The following is a 22548-nucleotide window of genomic DNA, read 5'->3' on the forward strand; positions in this document are numbered from 1 at the left end:
TACAGATGCATTTCAGGGTTATTTTAGGAAAATAAAAAACAATTTAAAGATCATGGAGCGAAGCGAGGAAATCTTGGGATTAAAGTGATTAATTTCCATGCAAAGAAATATATATATGAGAAAAATCTAACTTTTTTTAATTCACAAAACCTTATTGCTTTCTGACATATTTTACCACTCTCATTTCAGAGAATATATTCCCTCATGTTGTCTCTGTGATATTTCCCACTGTGGTTTCCTCTGGTCTCCTGTACTGGCATTTTTTTCCCAGTTGAGCATGCGTTCCAAAAGCTGTCATACAATTAATTTTCTTCCAGTTTTAAGCCTCATTTTTCCCAAACACTTTTTAGATCTTGGTGCTTTTAACCCGATAAACAGGCTGAGTTATGGTAGCAGCAGCCTAACATCGTGAGAAGCTTTATTAAGTGTTTTTATCGCTTTATATCAGAGAGAAGGAGGGGACGCTAAAAACCTCTTGAAGCATCAACACTGAAGGAATCCTAATGGCCTTCATAATTACATAATGTCGGCTTAATAGCACTCTACTTTAGGCGACCTATAAGCAAATATGTGAAATATGAAAATGTCATCATGGGAAAACATCTGTTGCTGCCTCTCAGCCGAAGCTAGATTATGAAACTATCTTTTTGAAGTTCCCTAATACTCCACATACTGAAGGTTCCTGTTAATTTCCTCCTTCCTGCAGCTGGTGAACAACGGGCCGAGCCGGATCAGCCACACTCTGCTGGAGCTGCGCTGTCCATTCAGAATCCAGGGCCAGACGCTGCTCTACCCCCTCAGCTTCTCCACCGAGGGACCCATCAACTGCACCGCCGACAAGCACATGAACCACCAACGCCTCAAGGTGAGTGTGTCACATGCAGGTGGAGATATGAGGTGGAGATATGAGGAGCACACTTACTGTTGAATCCTGGTAAACTGGTTGTTTTTGAGGTATACATTCAGCTTAAGTCAAAATGCTTCGGTTATATGTTTCACTAAATGCAACATCTGCATTACGCTGTGTGTCAAACGTTAGCTTTGTACTTAAAGTGGTGTTAATATGTGGAGATTATCCCGCGTGTAAGAATCATAAACCTTTGAGGTTATTTTCTGCAATGATCCAAAGTCCCATTAGGCGCGTTCACACCGGAGTACTTTTCCCCGTACTTTTCCCGTTTGGTTCCGTTAGTACCCCTTATGTCGCGTTCACACCAAAAAGAGTACTTATTGCCGGGAACTTTTACCCCCATTTTTAGTGCCTGCTGAGAGGTGGTTTTCTCCTGGGGGGAAAAAGTGCCCCAGTTCTGATTGGCTGGGCGAATTGCAAACCACACCCCGTAAAACTCTGAAATGTTTTGTAGAGCCGCCATTTTATTATCCTCGCATTAGCATTATTAGCAATTTCTACTGAAGCCAGTCCCCAACTCCGGGGACTTCCGGCCGGGGACTTCGGGTGGCAGTATACGCCGTGAAGTTGTTTGCGGCCTGCCAGTAAACTCAAAGCAGAAGAAGAAGAAGTGACGTCAGCGGCTTCATTTGCGTAATCCTTCCTCAGGGAACTTATTCCGGTGTGAACGCGATCGGCTCTTTAGTTCCATGGGGGAACTAAGTACGGCAAAATACTTGGTGTGAAAGCGGCTATTGGCTTTTTTATGGAGGATCCAAGGAGATGCTGCCTTCAGGCTCCAACACAGAAATACAACATCACAACATCCCTGCAGAATTTGATTTATGTTGTTGTTATTAATATACTTCTGGGTTATAGTTTGCATGGGTTTTCCCGGGTTTAAACACCAATGCCCACCTCTATGATTAAAAGTTCAAATCCACACCATCCTCCTCCTCGTCTTCTTCCTCCTCCTCCTCCTCCTCCTCCTCAGCCCCACCCAGGACACTCACCCCACCACCACCACTTTGAAGTTTCAGCTCTTCCCTTTTCCTCAGAGACGTTTTGATGCACCACCTCACCCAGAAATCACTCAGAAAAGGCGCACCGCTTTACATTAGCTGTAGCCGCGGGGGGCATTTTGTTATGTTTACATCCGAAGCTTGACATATGATTTGAGAGGTGGCCATCTGTCTCCATGTTCTTTTTTCCTCCCTGGTGAATTTCTAAGTGCGGTGCTTTTTTCCATGCAGCTCACATGCTTCTGATTAATGACCAGAAGCCTCGGGGGGGTCATGCTAACGCTATATTGACAGAGAGGGAGGTGTGTTCTTCTGCCTGCTGAGCTCACAGTGTGTGTTGTGCTAACGGGTGTGTGTGTGTGTTTTCTTTTAGCTCCAGCGCACTTCAACAGAACCTCCTATCCTGGCCCTGAAGGCACCGGAGCACCACGTCGAGAGGAGGGACGTCAACAAGAACCAACTCGCGCATTTAACTAACCTGGTAAGACTAAAAAAAAAAGTTTAAATGCACTCATCAGCTTTTTCTTTGGAGCTTTTTATGCTTCCTTAATGTCTTCTTTCAGACTAGTAGAAATAAAACGTCCAATATCCTCATTTAGGAGTTTATTTCAGTAACTTTGTCCGTTTGAGCCTGTAGATTTCTCCTAAATCCACCAAAAAATGGCATTACAAAATGCCTCATTGAGAGTGGCGAACCGTGTCTATCACAACTGGACCTTCTGTAGACACACACACCCCCCCCCCCCTCCTCCGCGGCGTTATAATGTCTGTCTTTTCACTGAATTGTCGTCTTGAAAAGGGTACTCACAACAATTCCGCAACAACTTCATCTTAACCTGTTGCACTTGTCATTTCAACGTTAAAAACAATAAAACGGCATGAATTGCTTCGTCGCATTCATCTAGATCCTCTGTCTCGAGCCAGTTAACTAGCGGGCCTTCTAGAATACCCTGGAACCGAGGGAAACTCTGAAAGAACACGCCCATTGGCTACAAATCAATATATGATTGGTTGATCAAACTGTCAGTCCAAATGTACGCTCTCATTCAGTGCAACGGCCAGGGCCTTCGATCAAGGATGTAGAATACCTTGTTGAAGGATATTCTACCCAGAGACCCAGAACAAGATCTGATTGGTTGCTTTCTAACACAACACCACTGAAATGCGTAGTGCATGGTCCGAGAAGGACAAACAAATCAACGTAACACTGTAATATTACAGATCAACAACACGGATACCATTCTCATTTATTCATTTTATTTACATTTTATTTATATAATTAAATCGATTTTTTGTTTGTTTTATCTGAGTGTTCCAGGGTATTCTCTGAATTCGCCACTGCTCATTTGCATATTTAAACATAACACTTCAGAAGACTTGTAATATGAAAAATAATTGTGTTAATGTCAGCAATGAAATGGGAAAGTTTCATGGTGATATATGTTAGTTAAATGTTTTACCCTATTCACTTCCTATACGAGTTTACAATGCAGATTTTGAAAGGCTGTTTCCTCCAGAAGAGCTTTATTTTCTAAAATATATAACTTTAATCAGCTTTTCTCCTTTAAATATTAATGATACTCAAACAAAATGAGATGGATAGTCTGTTTTGATCATATTTGAGCCTTTTTTCGCCTAAAATATCAAACGTCCTGTTGGATTAATACGACTTTTTTCCACTAAATGTCCGACTTTAGTGGAAAAAAGTCGTATTGATCCAACAGGAAGTACACTTACACCTCTTTCCCTCCTCTCTATATTCTGAAGCTTTTTACACACCCTTCACACACTCATGTATACACACTTTGTCAAGAAAAACATGCAGAAAATGACTTTTTATGGCCGTATTTTCCGATGTATGGAGTGTTACACAGATACTCCCTCTGTCCAAACCTATGACTGTAATATGTCAACAACATTTTGAACCGTGCTTTATCTAATAGCTGCAAACCTGCACATATTAAATTAACATTTAATTAGAGGGAATTGTCACTTTCTTTAGTGTTTAACAACCGGGTGGACTTTATCTCGAGTCTAAAAGGTGGAGTTTAATGTGATCTGTGAGTTGAAAGTGAGGAAATGTGCAGCGTGAGTTTACAGTTAAGAGTTAATGTTGTTATGTGGTTAACATAATGATGTGTGTCTCTTACACAGCTGAAGGTTTAACCATATATAAAGTGTGCGGGTCTGGATCTATTTTGGGGACGCTGCCCCTTCACGAGGCTCCTGGGATTGGATAATTAGGTTATGATGTCGTTAAAAGGAGGAGGGGTTAGAGGTCAGGCTGGGGTGATTAACATTAAAGAGCCTTTAGTAGTGGTAGAGGGGGGGGGGGGTTCTGTCAGTGATGCTCTGCTTACTTCACTGGCTGCTCTGTAATTTTAGGCTATTGGTGTTGTGAGTAATCCTTAAAACCCACCTTCCAGCTGCAGGTGGCTTCTCTGTCCTTTGTTTCAGGGAAACTAGAAAGACTTTTGCCTAAAATACTCTCATGTTCGGGTCAGTATGTAGTGTCTCTACTTTAAAGAGTCCTCTCCTGCTGATGTTCAGGTGTATATCAGTATGTAGTGTCTCTACTTTAAAGAGTCCTCTCCTGCTGATGTTCAGGTGTATATCAGTATGTAGTGTCTCTACTTTAAAGAGTCCTCTCCTGCTGATGTTCAGGTGTATATCAGTATGTAGTGTCTCTACTTTAAAGAGTCCTCTCCTGCTGATGTTCAGGTGTATATCAGTATGTAGTGTCTCTACTTTAAAGAGTGCTCTCCTGCTGATGTTCAGGTGTATATCAGTATGTAGTGTCTCTACTTTAAAGAGTCCTCTCCCGCTGATGTTCAGGTGTATATCAGTATGTAGTGTCTCTACTTTAAAGAGTCCTCTCCTGCTGATGTTCAGGTGTATATCAGTATGTAGTGTCTCTACTTTAAAGAGTCCTCTCCCGCTGATGTTCAGGTGTATATCAGTATGGAGTGTCTCTACTTTAAAGAGTCCTCTCCTGCTGATGTTCAGGTGTATATATGATATGTAGTGTCTCTACTGTGACATTTAAGCACCTCTGATTGGCCGCTTCTGCAAACCCCTGCACAGAAACTGCACCAAAAGGCATTTATTAACAACTTATTAACATGTAACTGCAGACTCTATTATGAAATCTGTACCCGGCTATTTACTCCTGAATGATTAGGATCACTTTAAACTGCAGTATTATCGGATACAGTATCTATCTGTGCAGCAGCTGAGGCCAGTTGTTGCAGGAAGCTGTGGGAAAAGCTCCAGATCTCGACCACTTAATCCCTCCAGAGAGGAAACGTGGCCCCGGGGTCTGAAATATCTTTGGCTCCTCTCCATGCTCATGTCATTTCCACCGAGCGGGGCCACGGAGGTCCTTTAGGAGGGAGGAAGTGGACGGATACGCTCCTGTCTGTCTCAATCCCCTCATTAAGTCTGTGGGACGGAGCCTTAGGAAACTCCTCTCTGCAAACAAGTAAACCCAAGCAGTCCTGCAGGAAACCCAGTGGGAACTGTCACTGTTCAGGTCCATCTTATTGACCTGGACCTTAAAGGTCACCTATTATGCGAAATCCACTTTTCCATGTCTCTTCTACATCAACATGTGTCCCCTCTTCTACATCAACATGTGTCCCCTCTTCTTCATGTCTCTTCTACATCAACATGTGTCCCCTCTTCTACATCAACATGTGTCCCCTCTTCTACATCAACATGTGTCCCCTCTTCTTCATGTCTCTTCTACATCAACATGTGTCCCCTCTTCTTCATGTCTCTTCTACATCAACATGTGTCCCCTCTTCTTCATGTCTCTTCTACATCAACATGTGTCCCCTCTTCTCCATGTCTCTTCTACATCAACATGTGTCCCCTCTTCTTCATGTCTCTTCTACATCAACATGTGTCCCCTCTTCTTCATGTCTCTTCTACATCAACATGTGTCCCCTCTTCTTCATGTCTCTTCTACATCAACATGTGTCCCCTCTTCTTCATGTCTCTTCTACATCAACATGTGTCCCCTCTTCTTCATGTCTCTTCTACATCAACATGTGTCCCCTCTTCTTCATGTCTCTTCTACATCAACATGTGTCCCCTCTGTTGAAAGAGACTCTGAAAGTTTCAGGAACAAAGATTCTCTCTCTTTTTGATCCATTTCTATAAAAACCTGTCTGAAAATGAGCTGATCAGATTTTGGACACTTTATGATGTCATAACGATGTTTTGTCTTGTGTAACCATCAGCCAATCAGCAACCAAGGTAACCCCCCCCCCCCCCCCCCCTTATCACCTGAATCTCCTCCTAGAGCACCATTGAGTTCTTTGTAACCAAATCTCTCTCAGAGGGGCGTGGGGAGGGGCTCCTTATTTTCATCTAAAGTAACAGACAGAGAATCAGCACTTTGGTAACAGGGCTGAAACAGAGGGGATTATGGGTAATGCTGCAATGATCTGTTTGGTGTTTCAGCCAATCAGAGACAGGCTCTGGATATATCTGAGACCTGTGATATATTGATGAGAAACAGTATAATAGGGGACCTTCAAAGTAGATTTGGACAAGGGATCCATTCTGACACACACTCCAACACAACAAAGACCACAGACACATCTCTTAGCATTCCCTGTTTGATCTAAAGCCATTTAAAAACCACCAATACAATTCAGAAAGTTATTCAATAAATAGGCGCTGCTTCCAGAGCATCTGTGTGACGCTGCTACAACAACGCTTAGTCCTTCCCTCCTCCCAAACCCACGCTGCTGAATGTGCCGAGCTGCATGATGAGGAGCTAATTGAAAGTGTGTATGAGGGAAAGGGGGGGCGGGCGGTAATGTGCGCGCTGCACTTCTAGTCTCATGACATTCCTCCGCTCTAATTCAAAGCAGGCGTGGAGTAGTGTCATAACATTGAGCTCTTTGTGTTTTCTTTATTGGACCGGCAGCTTTAACATGGCTCTGATTCCTCCTCTCCAGATCTCACTTCTCTCTGTGCAGCTTTTGGGGCAATAAAACCCTTTAGAGATTCTGTGTATGCACAAAGAAAGATCTAAACACAACTAATTGGGCTTTTAATTAACCCATTGCTGCCCAGAGACTCTGTGTTATCATTTAAGCCGATGTTTAGAGTGCTTAATAGATGTGTTGGGACCTCTAGGTTATTTGGTTGGTGTTGTTAAGCTCTCTCCGATTCTAGACGTGTTTGTAAAATGTATTTTCAGTTTAGTGTCTCTATTCTCAACCTCCGGGTGTCCATTTCCACATATCTGCATTCTGTGGTATGAGAGCAGCAGAGAGCCTTCATACTGTTAAGAAACAAGACCCACCTTTTTACTAGTTTTAAGTCCTTATTTTCTTCTTAGTTCATATTTCTCCCTTCTCTTTTTCTTCTCATTTAATTCTTAATTGAGTTTTTATTTGTACTCGTATTTAATCATCTTAAGTTTTAGGTTTGTGAATCACTGTTTCAAACGTACTGAAGTTTGTTTTCTAAACTCATGATATCTCCTCTGTGTTTCTGTAGTCCTGCTCGAACACCGAGTGCTGGGCGCTGCAATGCACTGTGGGTATTCTGGAGAAGGGAACCACCGCCATCCTCAAAGTGCGATCTAGAGTCTGGGCCGAGACGTTCACTGAGGTCGGTAACGCACACACAGACACACACACACACACACACACACACACACACACACACACACACACACACTTCAGGGGACATTACATTGACTTGCATGCATTTCCTGGAGACTTATCCTAACCTTAACCATAACCAAGTCTTCACCCTACAATTAATGATTCCCCTTATGGGAACCTCCACTATGTCCCCATAAGGGAGGCGAGTCCCCACATATGACTGTGTAAACAGATGTAGGTCCCCACAAGGACAGTAATGCTAGGACACACACACACTCTCTAACACACACACAAACACCTGCAGAGGAAGACGCAATTGTTCACGAAAGCATCAAAAAGTATGAAAGCCCTGAAAGACAAACGAGAGAGAAACAAGTCTCCTGTGTTTATGACTTTGAAACGTCTCACAGTGGCTTTTCCCTTTATGTTTAATTTAAAATATTAATATATGATTATAATTAAAAGGATAGTACTATAAGACCTGAGGGATCTAAAGGGTTAATAGGTTACAAGCACATCTGATTAAATAACTTTGCCCAAGACCATCAAGAGCTTTAAAAACCAATACAAGTCATTTAAAATCTGATTTATTCATCTGTTTTACTCCTGAAAAATGTCAAGATTAAAGATTTAGGTTGTTCTTAAGTCATAAATACAGGACCGTTTAATCAGATTTAGAAAATAGATCAGCAAGATGTTATTCTTTTCTAAAACTAGCCCATAATAATGAAGCATGGAGAGTAGCTGCAGGACTCAGCGCTGTCAGTCTGCACAGTCTCACATAGTTTCTCCTGACAAATGGGAACAGTTGCTATCTAAGAATCTGCGGACTGCACTTTCTACATGTTTACATTTCTCCTCTGTCTGCCGTGCTTTCAACAAACTCCTGACCTCTGCATGCTGAGGTGGGAAGTAGTGGAGTTCAAATACTTTGTTACTCTGGTATCAGTACTTTACGCCACTACTTATTTTTCTGAGGACTTTTTACTTTGACTTCTTACATGTTGAACACAAATACCTGTACTTTCTACTTCTTACATGTTGAACACAAATACCTGTACTTTCTACTTCTTACATGTTGAACACAAATACCTGTACTTTCTACTTCTTACATGTTGAACCCAAATACCTGTACTTTCTACTTCTTACATGTTGAACTCAAATACCTGTACTTTCTACTTCTTACATGTTGAACTCAAATACCTGTACTTTCTACTTCTTACATGTTGAACCCAAATACCTGTACTTTCTACTTCTTACCTGTTGAACCAACATACCTGTACTTTCTACTTCTTACATGTTGAACCCAAAAACCTGTACTTTCTACTTCTTACAGGTTGAACCCAAATACCTGTACTTTCTACTTCTTACATGTTGAACCCAAATACCTGTACTTTCTACTTCTTACATGTTGAACTCAAATACCTGTACTTTCTACTTATTACATGTTAAACCCAAATACCTGTACTTTCTACTTCTTACATGTTGAACTCCAATACCTGTACTTTCTACTTCTTACATGTTGAACTCAAATACCTGTACTTTCTACTTCTTACATGTTGAACTCAAATACCTGTACTTTCTACTTCTTACATGTTGACCTACAAATACCTGTACTTCTACTTCTTACATGTTGAACACAAATACCTGTACTTTCTTACTTCTTACATGTTGAACACAATACCTGTACTTTCTACTTCTCTACATGTTGAACACAAATACCTGTACTTTCTACTTCTCACATGTTGAACACAAATACCTGTACTTTCTACTTCTTACATGTTGAAAACCCAAATACCTGTACTTTCTACTTCTTACATGTTGAACACAAATACCTGTACTTTCTACTTCTTACATGTTGAACCCAAATACCTGTACTTTCTACTTCTTACATGTTGAACACAAATACCTGTACTTTCTACTTCTTATATGTTTGAACACAAATACCTGTACTTTCTACTTCTCACATGTGAACTCAAATACCTGTACTTTCTACTTCTTACATGTTGAACACAAATACCTGTACTTTCTACTTCTTACATGTTGAACTCAAATACCTGTACTTTCTACTTCTTACATGTTGAACTCAAATACCTGTACTTTCTACTTCTTACATGTTGAACACAAATACCTGTACTTTCTACTTCTTACATGTTGAACACAAATACTGTACTTTCTACTTCTACATGTTGAACTCAAATACCTGTACTTTCTACTTCTTACATGTTGAACTCAAATACCTGTACTTTCTACTTCTTACATGTTGAACACAAATACCTGTACTTTCTACTTCTCACATGTTGAACACAAATACCTGTACTTTCTACTTCTTACATGTTGAACTCAAATACCTGTACTTTCTACTTCTTACATGTTGAACTCAAATACCTGTACTTTCTACTTCTCACATGTTGAACACAAATACCTGTACTTCTACTTCTTACATGTTGAACACAAATACCTGTACTTTCTACTTCTTACATGTTGAACACAATACCTGTACTTTCTACTTCTTACATGTTGAACTCAAATACCTGTACTTTCTACTTCTTACATGTTGAACTCAAATACCTGTACTTTCTTCTACTTCTACATGTTGAACACAAATACCTGTACTTTCTACTTCTTACATGTTGAACTCAAATACCTGTACTTTCTACTTCTTACATGTTGACCCAAAATACCTGTACTTTCTACTTCTAACATGTTGAACTCAAATACCTGTACTTTCTACTTCTTACATGTTGAACTCAAATACCTGTACTTTCTACTTCTTACATGTTGAACTCAAATACCTGTACTTTCTACTTCTAACATGTTGAACTCAAATACCTGTACTTTCTACTTCTTACATGTTGAACTCAAATACCTGTACTTTCTACTTCTAACATGTTGAACTCAAATACCTGTACATTCTACTTCTTACATGTTGAACCCAAATACCTGTACTTTCTACTTCTTACATGTTGAACTCAAATACCTGTACTTTCTACTTCTAACATGTTGAACTCAAATACCTGTACATTCTACTTCTTACATGTTGAACATCAAATACCTGTACTTTCTACTTCTTACATGTTGAACTCAAATACCTGTACTTTCTACTTCTTACATGTTGAACTCAAATACCTGTACTTTCTACTTCTTACATGTTGAACCCAAATACCTGTACTTTCTACTTCTTACATGTTGAACTCAAATACCTGTACTTTCTACTTCTTACATGTTGAACTCAAATACCTGTACTTTCTACTTCTTACATGTTGAACTCAAATACCTGTACTTTCTACTTCTTACATGTTGAACTCAAATACCTGTACTTTCTACTTCTTACATGTTGAACTCAAATACCTGTACTCTCTACTTCTTACATGTTGAACTCAAATACCTGTACTCTCTACTTCTTACATGTTGAACACAAATACCTGTACTTTCTACTTCTTACATGTTGAACACAAATACCTGAACTTTCTACTTCTTACATGTTGAACTCAAATACCTGTACTTTCTACTTCTCTCATTTTCCAAACAGCTGGTTCCTTTAGTCTGAATGTGTGTTTGGTGCGTGATCATTATTCTTTAGAGTCATTGCGTGCCTATTGATTTGAACACGATCCGTGTATCCATCATTTCCTGGTCTTCTCTAAAGAAGAGGGACCAATGGAAACGTTGTCATGTTGCCGTTGTTCAGCATGGAAACATTCATTAGCTAACAATGACATTATTGTTCTATTGATATAAAGGGAGGTCAGGTACTCTTTAAAACAGCTGGTAGTTATGGGTACTTTTTACTGAAGTACACTTCAAAGCCTCTTTACTTTTACTTGAGTAAAGAAGTTTAGTCAGTACTTCTACTTTCACCAGAGTATTTTTAAACACGAGTATCTGTACTTCTACTTCAGTAAAGGATGTGTGTACTTCTACTTGAGTAAAGGATGTGTGTACTTCTACTTGAGGAAAGGATGTGTGTACTTCTACTTGAGGAAAGGATGTGTGTACTTCTACTTGAGTAAAGGATGTGTGTACTTCTACTTGAGGAAAGGATGTGTGTACTTCTACTTGAGGAAAGGATGTGTGTACTTCTACTTGAGGAAAGGATGTGTGTACTTCTACTTGAGTAAAGGATGTGTGTACTTCTACTTGAGTAAAGGATGTGTGTACTTCTACTTGAGTAAAGGATGTGTGTACTTCTACTTGAGGAAAGGATGTGTGTACTTTTGCCTTCTCTGATTGTGATGATGGAGATGTATCTAAAGAAGTCTCTGTCGCCTCCCAGTGTCTGACGGCTGCATTGCATTCATTGTTTGAATCCTTTCTCCACGATCTTCCCCGTGTAGAGAGCGTACAAACACTACGTGCTGGAGTGTCTCGCCCAATACAGCGTGGAGAAGATGCCGTACGCCATCGCCCCGAAACACGCGCCCAGCGGACACAAAAAGGTATTTTACATGTCATTTTCCAGTCGGATCATAATCAGATATATTTCATTTTTTTTATTTAAGGCTCCAGTCATTAGTTGACTCATTATTTTGTCCATTTGGAGGAAAATAAAGCACATTTTGATGATAATTGATTGTGTTTCATGCAAGAAAAGGCAGTTTTTAGCCTCTCAAACCTTTTATGCTGCTTTAATTAGCTTTTTATTTTATTTTGCACACTTATTGTAAATAATATCTTTCACTGTCGACATGCAAACCTTTTAATGTTTTTTTATATTGTTAATATGGATATTTTTACTGTTTATTTTCTCTTTTATTTCATGTGCAAAGCCTTGTTTACATGCTGCTGTGCCAACATCATAATAAAGTTTGTTTAATCTGAATTGATATCATTTAAAAGTGAATATAAGTGAGTTTTGGACATCAGATATTTAGAGACATCCCATCGGACTTTGAGAAACTACGATGGACGTTTTTCACTACTTTCTCCCATGTTGTCGACCATGAATGAATGAATCTAGGAAACAATCATTAGTGGATATGAGTTAAACTGATAAACTGTGATGTGTCCTCAGGTTGTGACCCCGCTGCTTTGGAATAAGCCGGACATAGAGAACTCGGTTCCTCTGTGGATCATCATCCTGGCCATTTTAGCAGGTTTACTGCTGCTGGCTCTGCTCATCTACGTCCTGTACAAGGTCAGTGCCAATATAGGCCACGCAAAGCAAGCAGAAACTATATTTGTCATCCTTCAGGGGGTCCGCGGGGTCTGAAACAGCATTACAAGTTGATAAATCAATTTAGCGAAAATTAAGGCTATTAAAAAGCATTTTCCAAGGTATTACATTTAGCTTGTTTTCAATAAGTATATAAATGGTCCAAAGAGGTTGTGTTCTACAGTCTGCCTGAATGTAATCATAGCGTAGGTGTGTCGTGTGATTCTGTGTAGTTTATTGATGGCATCCCGTTGGGTTTGACGTAATCTGAACAGGACATCGCACGCTCACTGCTTGATAGCGCGAAGGTCTGTTTACGCCGGTTGTTAAACAGCATCGTTATGGGGAAATGCAAGTCTGCGTCCAAATGGTTGGAAGATAAGGAGGAAGGACAATCCATACTGTGTATAGTCAATGTGAGGTAAAGTGTGTCGTCAAGGTAACCGGTCAAAACTCCAAGTGGCGATGAGGTCTTAAAATGTACGGAAAGGGTCTTAAAAGGTCTTACATTTAACTTCAGGATTCCTGCATAGACCCTGGAATTTATATTCTTAAGCTTTTCATACCCTTAAATCCTAAAAACAGTATTTCATTCACTTCCATAACATGTCTTCTTTCAGACTAGTGGAATCAAAACATCCACAATTAGGAGTTTATTTGACTAACGTCTGTTTGTGTCTGTACATTTCTCCTAAGTTAGCGCTACATGATGCCTCATTTGCAGATTTTAACAAAAAATGTCAACAAAAATATCCCTGAGATTCGGATTGTGGGTGTGACAGAAAACACATTTAAAGATGTCAGGATTTGCAATTATTTGACTTTTTCTGACATGTTATGGACCAATCATGTCATCATGTCTCAAGTTACCAAACTACAACAATATTCATTTTTAATATGTTGTAATGCATGCTTCTTGGGTAACATGAAGCTGTCTTTGACTCTTTTCTTGCTGTAACAAATGCAAATGTCCGCTCTGTGGGACGATGTTATGTATATCACATTCCCCTTGGAGAGTCATGCAGTAAATGATGTTTTTAGGGCAGTGTTTTCTGGTTCATGGAGGGATTTCCTTTGTAAAAACATGTCAACAAAATGAAGCAAGAATCTTGAACCTGGCAGTGTTCACATCTCTGTTCTGGATAATAACATCATTGTCATCGTATTAATCCGCACAGTCCCTTTTTAACGCTCTTGTCTCCGACTTAAGTGATGAAGTCTGTGCTGTTTACTAATTCCTTCTTTCTTGAACTTGTTTCCTTGCAGTTGGGCTTCTTTAAGCGCTCTCTCCCGTACGGCACGGCGATGGAGAAGGCTCAGCTGAAGCCTCAGGCTGCGTCCGAGGCGTAACGCCGAACCACAGGAACCACAGGAACCGGCCGTATGATTGCAACGAGAAACACGATGAAGAGTGGATCAGAAAGAGATTTAAGAGACACCACTGGAAACTCCACTGTGCTGCACTACAGGAACAACCCAAAGATCTCCAAAGCCAAATGAATGTTTTTATTTCTTTTTTAACTTATGTCGGCAGAACTGTTTCTCACTGAGACTGAACGGCAGCAAGGCGACTGCAGAGAGATGCTTTTACTCTGGTGCTAATGGTCTCACAGGTTACATGCAGCAGGAGCTGTGAATTACGCCGCGTGCAGAGACCCTGAAGTATCCTTCTGGTATCTCCAGAACACGTGGTTTTTACAGAAGGATGATCGGATTGTTTTCAGGTGAAAAAGTCGACATTACTGGCCTACACGTCGGACCTGAATCTGTTCAATTGCTCGGCTTTTATCACATTTTTCCAAGAAGCATCGGTTCTTTAACGGCTGGAGGACGGCGCTGCGTCGAGAAATCTACTGATTCATTCCAGAGAAACCTTCCTTTGAGAGTTTAGCTCACAGCAGGAAGAAGAGAGGATATGTGCAGGAAGTGACGCTGAGGTGAAGCACGAGGGGGGGGGGGGATGTCTCCACCCGAAGACAATCAGCGATGTTGTAGCTCGTTGCAGACAGATTTAGTTTAAGGGTCTGTGTTCACATAACGCCTTTTTCTGCGTCATCTCATCCACAGTTCAAATCAAATCAAGTTTTATTTATATAGCACATTTATAAACGATTTTTGTTCGAGCCAAAGTGCTGTACATATAATAAAAATAGCCTACAGTAGAGACACTTTACAGCAAATACAACAGCACAGATTGTTCAGAATATCAGTTGTTTGTAGCCCTTGTTTTATTGCTTCTATGACACTGACATCTTGACAAAGTATCACAGGAGTCGGACTAGCTTCTTGGATGTAATCATCTGTTTCTGCTATTAGTTTGACAGTGTTTTCTCACCTGAAGCAGCATCCCAAACATGCTTCACTTTGTCTGTATGTGTTCAGTCTGACAGCTGTAGCGCGAGGAGGCTGATTTCCATACAGATGTAACCTTCACACACTCGCCGTCAGCAACATCTAGTGTCCAGGATAAAGAACGTGTTGGTCTTTGTTATGATAATTCCCGTCTGAAGACACGGTTCAAAACAAGCTTTTTACACAATTTCTGCTGCGACACCGTCATGTATCTCACAATATGAAATAACTCGGAGAAGCTGCAAAAAAAATGGCGGAGCGCTAAAATAAAAGTCGCTATGCGCAGCGTTTATTTTCAGATTCGGCCGTATTTGATTTGATGGCATGTTCTCATTGAAAAAAGACGCTCAGAAAAAGGCGCCATGTGGACTAGAGAGGAGGCGGGATCTCCAGGGTTGCACGATACCACGTCTCCACTTTGCGATAACTCCCAGAAAAAGACATTGCATGTAGAGTTTTTTTCCAATATCGTGCAGACCCTCCCTCAGTTTGCAGTGTGTTGCGGTGAGAAACTGTAATCCTGCCCACCCTCAGAAAGAGAGAGAGAGAGAGAGAAGACTTCCTCCCAGACGCTGCAGGGACTGGACGGAAAAATGCATCTTTGATTTGTTGTCGTGTACATAGATGTTATGTGCCTTAAATGTAAATACTGAGGGTTACGTGTGTGTGTGTGTGTGTGTGTGTGTGTGTGTGTGTGTGTGTGTGTGTGTGTGTGTGTGTGTGTGTGTGTGTGTGTGTGTGTGTGTGTGTGTGTGTGTGTGTGTGTGTGTGTGTGTGTGTGTGTGTGTGTGTGTGTGTGTGTGTGTGTGTGTGTGTGTGTGTGTGTGTGTGTGTGTGTGTGTGTGTGTGTGTGTACGTACATGCATTTGTGTGAATGGGATATTTATGAATGTGTGTTCTTTGTATGCATTGGTTTGTGCCCTTGTAACACATTAAGTAACAATTACACACAATGCAATACAGTTTTACTTCATCATGTATTCATCTGCTGCATTTTTAAATAGATTGTTATGCATTGCATGAGCTTTTATTGTTTGAATCCAATTGGAATAATACATGCAACCAAAATAGATTTTTAGGAAGGAAAAATCTAAGAAATAATCTATTAAATTCACTATTACGGCCGGTTATTACATAATGCATTAATGTATCATTACATTTATATTTTAAAAAAACTAAATTGCAACTCTAAAATGTTGTAACAATGCTGCAGATATTATTGTTTACTGTACAGTAAGTACATTTACTCAAGTACTGTACTTAAATACCACTTTGACATACTTGTACTTAGTATTTCTAGTACTGTGCTACAAACATGTAGTGTCTCTACTTTAAAGAGTCCTCTCCTGCTGATGTTCAGGTGTATATCAGTATGTAGTGTCTCTACTTTAAAGAGTCCTCTCCTCCTGATGTTCAGGTGTATATCAGTATGTAGTGTCTCTACTTTAAAGAGTCCTCTCCTGCTGATGTTCAGGTGTATATCAGTATGTAGTGTCTCTACTTTAAAGAGTCCTCTCCTGCTGATGTTCAGGTGTATATCAGTATGTAGTGTCTCTACTTTAAAGAGTCCTCTCCTGCTGATGTTCAGGTGTATATCAGTATGTAGTGTCTCTACTTTAAAGAGTCCTCTCCTGCTGATGTTCAGGTGTATATCAGTATGTAGTGTCTCTACTTTAAAGAGTCCTCTCCTGCTGATGTTCAGGTGTATATCAGTATGTCGTGTCTCTACTTTAAAGAGTCCTCTCCTGCTGATGTTCAGGTGTATATCAGTATGTAGTGTCTCTACTTTAAAGAGTCCTCTCCTGCTGATGTTCAGGTGTATATCAGTATGTAGTGTCTCTACTTGAAACAGTATTTTAAAACCATAGTATGTCTACTTTTACTTAAGTAAAGGATCTGAGTACTTCCTCCACCACAGTCCTTTTTAAAGTGCAGTAGATTATAACAAAATGAAGTAAATGTATTGAACTTCGTGACGTTTTTCTTACATAATGTGTTGTTAAAACTCTTCCCACTGCTCAGCCCTGTTCATCCCTTCACCTCTGTGTCTGATGTGAAATGATTCTGCATTAATGTCGGTCATCATGCAGTGGAAGCTCAGGACGATTTGTCTTTTCTGCAACACAGTTCAAACATTTACATACCTCATTGTAAGTCCAAAGAAACATCTGTAAGAATTCACCTAGTGCAGCTCGATTCTGGTTCAATATGTCTTGGTTCTTCCGGTTTAGCACGAGCAGCTTTGTAAACGATCGGATCATTCACAGCTGTACTGCCAGTGGCTCTGAAATGTTGGCTTTCATTCTAGCTAGGGTCAAATTAGTGGCGCTCATAATTTTAATTGGGATCTTAATTATAAACGCCCTATGGTTAGACATGCCATGCGGAACAACATGGTTGACGTGTTTTCTTTAAGGGTTAGCTTAATAGCTCACGACAGCTCCAAACATCGCGATGAATCCTCAAATATACATTATTTGGATCAACTAATCACTTATTGGTGATCAAAATGGGTGGTTTCTAACCTGACAGATACCTTAATAACAACTCATTCAAAAGCTTTAGAAACAGTTCCTTTCGCTAGTAAAGGTTGATAAAGCTGGCGACGCTATGCTAAGGTAATAGCAATGACTCTTTAACCAGAATTACCAAGACATTAAAAGCGAAGCGCTATGAGGTGAAACCCGTCCAGAGAACCAGGAAGTGTTTACCTCCGGAGGAACAGCTGAGCTCTGGGAACTGGAAAATGTTTGGAAGTGCAATATTTATATTCACTCTGTTGTTTTAATATTACAGTGCTTTCATTTGTTGTCATAAACCAGGACTTTTTATGTGTTTTATTTCACAGTATGTGACGAGCACGTACGCGACATCCTGTTTTGTATTCACTTGCTTTATCACTCGACACGGTTTAAGGTTGTGTGCTCACCACTTCATCGCTGTTTTGTTTTTTTAAACAACCTCTCTGAGTTGAACTCGGAGTTGTTGACACGGATCAGCCATAGCCTACTATAATAACCATATTCACACGTTTGCCTCATCACACTCTTATTATCCGCAGTTTGTCTCCATAGGCTATCTGATTTAAAACTCATGTCGACATTATTTAAATGGGATCTTTTGACTACTTCCTCCGTGGTTACATCAGGAAAGGGCACTGGGTTTTATTTCTTTAAAAACAAAGCAATTTCCACTCTCCATGACTTCCAAAAAGAAGTATATTTATGACGAGGGGAGTGTTTCTAAATTGACAGGATATCTGATTTGTTGTGAATTTCTCTCTCCCCATATTGGGGGGAACATTTTTACCTGTAATTGTTTGTACTTTTAATAAAATATTTCCCTTTTTACAAACTCTTCTTTGTGATGCTTTCATTGACACAAGTAACTGAGAAAATAATTTATTTAGAAAAAACAACATGGTATGAAATTAGATGTCAGTCGGTGTTGGCAGGAAATGATATAACAATATATTAATGTGGAAGCGTTTGTGCACAGAAAACTGACCTAAAGTGATAACATATGGTGTCGATCTGCAGGGTTTGTTCTTCCACAGACAGCAGGATACAAAATGTTAGAGTAAAGATTTCTTACACCAAAAGTATGCTTCACTGCTTTTGTCAGTTCCCACTGTGGCACATGCACGGCTGTAAGGCTTCTTGGATACAAAAAAGTTCCTCAGACATCATCATTTCATCTCTGGTTCATCGTTAGAGGTTATTAATGTAGACATGTTCACTCCTGATACTTCGCAGAGAGCTTTTCCCTAAATGTCCTTCAGTTAAAGTGAATCCACAGCATCTCGGAAGTCTTTCAGTTTGAGTTTTTGTTCAGATTTCGGCTTTAGTTTTAATCAGTCTTTTCCACGCAGACGCTCTAACACTCGATGGTTCTGGATAGCTGCGTTAGTTTGCGCTGGTTGTCGACCACCTTCAGGTTCTGGATGTAGTGCCGGATGTTGCTGGGGCTCCGAAGAGGAAGGGAGTATTCTGAGCCTGGAGGAGGAGGGGAAATCATTTTAGACTTTAGAGAGCGTTAAAGGGTATATCAGTATGTAGTGTCTCTACTTTAAAGAGTCCTCTCCTGCTGATGTTCAGGTGTATATCAGTATGTAGTGTCTCTACTTTAAAGAGTCCTCTCCTGCTGATGTTCAGGTGTATATCAGTATGTAGTGTCTCTACTTTAAAGAGTCCTCTCCTGCTGATGTTCAGGTGTATATCAGTATGTAGTGTCTCTACTTTAAAGAGTCCTCTCCTGCTGATGTTCAGGTGTATATCAGTATGTAGTGTCTCTACTTTAAAGAGTCCTCTCCTGCTGATGTTCAGGTGTATATCAGTATGTAGTGTCTCTATTTTAAAGAGTCCTCTCCTGCTGATGTTTCAGGTGTATATCAGTATGTAGTGTCTCTACTTTAAAGAGTCCTCTCCTGCTCAGGTGTATATCAGTATGTAGTGTCTCTACTTTAAAGAGTCCTCTCCTGTTGATGTTCAGGTGTATATCAGTATGTAGTGTCTCTACTTTAAAGAGTCCTCTCCTGCTGATGTTCAGGTGTATATCAGTGTGTAGTGTCTCTACTTTAAAGAGTCTTCTCCTGCTGATGTTCAGGTGTATATCAGTATGTAGTGTCTCTACTTTAAAGAGTCCTCTCCTGTTGATGTTCAGGTGTATATCAGTATGTAGTGTCTCTACTTTAAAGAGTCCTCTCCTGCTGATGTTCAGGTGTATATCAGTATGTAGTGTCTCTACTTTAAAGAGTCCTCTCCTGCTGATGTTCAGGTGTATATCAGTATGTAGTGTCTCTACTTTAAAGAGTCCTCTCCTGCTGATGTTCAGGTGTATATCAGTATGTAGTGTCTCTACTTTAAAGAGTCCTCTCCTGCTGATGTTCAGGTGTATATCAGTATGTAGTGTCTCTACTTTAAAGAGTCCTCTCCTGCTGATGTTCAGGTGTATATCAGTATGTAGTGTCTCTACTTTAAAGAGTCCTCTCCTGCTCAGGTGTATATCAGTATGTAGTGTCTCTACTTTAAAGAGTCCTCTCCTGTTGATGTTCAGGTGTATATCAGTATGTAGTGTCTCTACTTTAAAGAGTCCTCTCCTGCTGATGTTCAGGTGTATATCAGTATGTAGTGTCTCTACTTTAAAGAGTCCTCTCCTGCTGATGTTCAGGTGTATATCAGTATGTAGTGTCTCTACTTTAAAGAGTCCTCTCCTGTTGATGTTCAGGTGTATATCAGTATGTAGTGTCTCTACTTTAAAGAGTCCTCTCCTGCTGATGTTCAGGTGTATATCAGTATGTAGTGTCTCTACTTTAAAGAGTCCTCTCCTGCTGATGTTCAGGTGTATATCATGTTGGTGGATGTAGCTTCTTACATGTTGAAATGCGATTGGAAGGCCCTTCCAGAAACATCCGGTCTGCGAGGCCCCTCTGTGGAGAAGACGGTACTGCAGAGGAGAAATAAAGATTATAATTCCTTAAATGTCCTGCATGCATCCTTTAGCCAAACACTACTTTACTTTAACATGCAGGTTTCTGTATTTATATCACATAATCTTTAGTATTGTTGTTGTGTTACAAGTTGGAAATGTTAGATAAATTAATGTAAAATATTTTGGGTCCAAGTTTTGTCTAAAAAACTAGGGCACTTCAAAATAAGCAGTGTGTGAGTGCTTGAGTATGAAATGCCCCTCAATCACAGTTTGCCCATGTTTTAAAAGGTGTCTATAACTTACCGTACGGCTGGCTTCTGCATCCTCGGACCATTTTCACTGTCTTGGCGATCATGCGCTGTGACAATGGGAGGAAAAGGAAAACATTTGAAGGTGATTAATATCAAGCCAACATTTGTGAGATGTATAATTCATTCAAACGAACCCGTTACACAGAATGTTCCAGTCTTACCACTTTCTCAAAGTTGACCAGTTTGTCGACGTAGTTTGGATTTCCCTCATTGATGAACGTCATGTCTGTGCAAAGAGAGGACCAGAACACATTCATTAAAGCATTTATTTTCACTTCTGTGACGAAGGTAACTTCGTCACTGTGAACTGACGGCTTCGGGCATTTGTATACAATGTATACTATTTATTGATGTCGTGTTTATAGTATTTTATTTTGAAATATGTTCCCCTTTCGCCATGTCTGTTGCCGTTGAGTGTGTGCACCTGGTGCCCTGTGTTGTCTCCTCCCCCCTCACCTGTGTCCTGTTGGGTTGTGCATTTAGGCTCTGGGGTTTTTCTGTTTGGGAGAGTGTGTGTGAGATCCTGGTGGTGGCTGGTGGCTGGTGGCTGTGTTCACGCGTGGGCAGCAGATTGATGCTGTGTTTATGACGTAACAAATGCCCACACCGGGTTGTATTTTGGACGTTCTGCCTCTGCCTCCTTGCTTGGTCTGGGCTGCTCAATTGTCAGCTTCACAACTTCTAATGCTGAATTCATTTCATTGCTGTTTTTTAAAAACTGTGACGGCCAACGGTAAAGATTTTGCAGCAGATAAAGCAATGTCTCTGCTGGTCATGTATATATAATGCACAGAAAATAGGGATGCATTATATTGGATTGTTGCAGATAATCCCATTGCTTTATATATGAGGCGGTTTATGGATCTGGAAATGAACCTCCACACTGCTGACTCTACAGGATAAAGTACTTGTTAGAGCCAGAGTTTAGTTTTTATCAGAAAGGCCACCTAACCGTGACGTCTGTCGTCAACCTGAGTATAAAAGACTACAATTCCCACGGCGCCTCCTCTGAAGTGACAGACCTGCCAGAAAGACGCCAGTGTTTTTGAAAGTTTTTTTTTTCAATGCCCTTTAAGTGATATAAGCCTTATCAAGAAAGAATACCTCTGTTGTTTGTTAGTTTATTTGTTTTGATTATTGTAAAGGCTTTTTTCTTTGTTGCATGTGTACAAGTTTGTTATTTGATTTTGAGCAAACACATTGCATAATATCATCTAAACCACATGTGTCAAACTCGAGGCCCGGGGGCCAAATCAGGCCCGTGGTGAATTTAATTTCGGCCCGCAGGATAATTTCTAATTCCTATTAGATCTGGCCCGCCGGTATATTGCACCTTCACTCCATCCTGAGGGTCTCCTCCGCTCAGAGCCTGAGCCCAAACATTGATGACCTTGCACCCAAGATGAGATGCCAAGTATCTGAACTAGCATCACAGAGATAGAGCCATAAGAAATGAATGCACCTGATTATTTAATGTTGTTTTTATAGGCAATAATTTAAGCTTTGTTAGTTCCAGGCTTAATATGTGCAATAAGTTCATTTCAATACGTTTTGCAATAAACATTGAACCAGTCCGGCCCTCCACTAGTACCCATTTTTTAATTTTGGCCCACTGTGTATTTTAATTTGACCGCCCTGCTCTAAACCATCGGAGGCCAAGCAACACTTCAACTGTAAGTAACATAAAAATGTCTGTTTAAGGCGTCTAGTGGCTTGATACCAAAGCTTTCGCCACTGTATAGTTAGTTTAATAGGTTTATTT

The 22548-nt window shown here is 40.2% G+C and overlaps 2 protein-coding genes across 5 annotated transcripts in view; one reads left to right on the forward strand and one right to left on the reverse strand.

Moving 5' to 3' along the window:
• Nucleotides 1-14825, forward strand: part of itga5 (integrin, alpha 5 (fibronectin receptor, alpha polypeptide)) — an 85551-nt gene extending 70726 nt beyond the window's left edge. Inside the window, 6 exon segments of the mRNA XM_034209793.1 lie at nucleotides 707-865; nucleotides 2285-2392; nucleotides 7429-7542; nucleotides 11876-11977; nucleotides 12553-12675; nucleotides 13960-14825. Of these exon segments, the coding sequence (XP_034065684.1) occupies nucleotides 707-865; nucleotides 2285-2392; nucleotides 7429-7542; nucleotides 11876-11977; nucleotides 12553-12675; nucleotides 13960-14043 (690 nt within the window). The 3' untranslated portion in view covers nucleotides 14044-14825.
• Nucleotides 14826-18430: 3605 nt separating this feature from the next.
• The window catches only part of rapgef3 (Rap guanine nucleotide exchange factor (GEF) 3), a 76645-nt gene continuing 72527 nt past the window's right edge, over nucleotides 18431-22548 (reverse strand). For all 4 annotated transcript variants that reach the window (XM_034209791.1, XM_034209792.1, XM_034209788.1 and 1 more), the window contains 4 exons: nucleotides 20948-21012; nucleotides 20779-20833; nucleotides 20419-20490; nucleotides 18431-19040 (listed from right to left, as the gene is read on the reverse strand). In XM_034209791.1, the coding sequence (XP_034065682.1) occupies nucleotides 18922-19040; nucleotides 20419-20490; nucleotides 20779-20833; nucleotides 20948-21012 (311 nt within the window). In that variant the 3' untranslated portion in view covers nucleotides 18431-18921. The remainder of the gene's footprint in view (nucleotides 19041-20418; nucleotides 20491-20778; nucleotides 20834-20947; nucleotides 21013-22548) is intronic.

Source organism: Gymnodraco acuticeps, unplaced genomic scaffold, assembly GCF_902827175.1.
Source record: "Gymnodraco acuticeps unplaced genomic scaffold, fGymAcu1.1, whole genome shotgun sequence".
NCBI lineage: Eukaryota > Metazoa > Chordata > Actinopteri > Perciformes > Bathydraconidae > Gymnodraco > Gymnodraco acuticeps.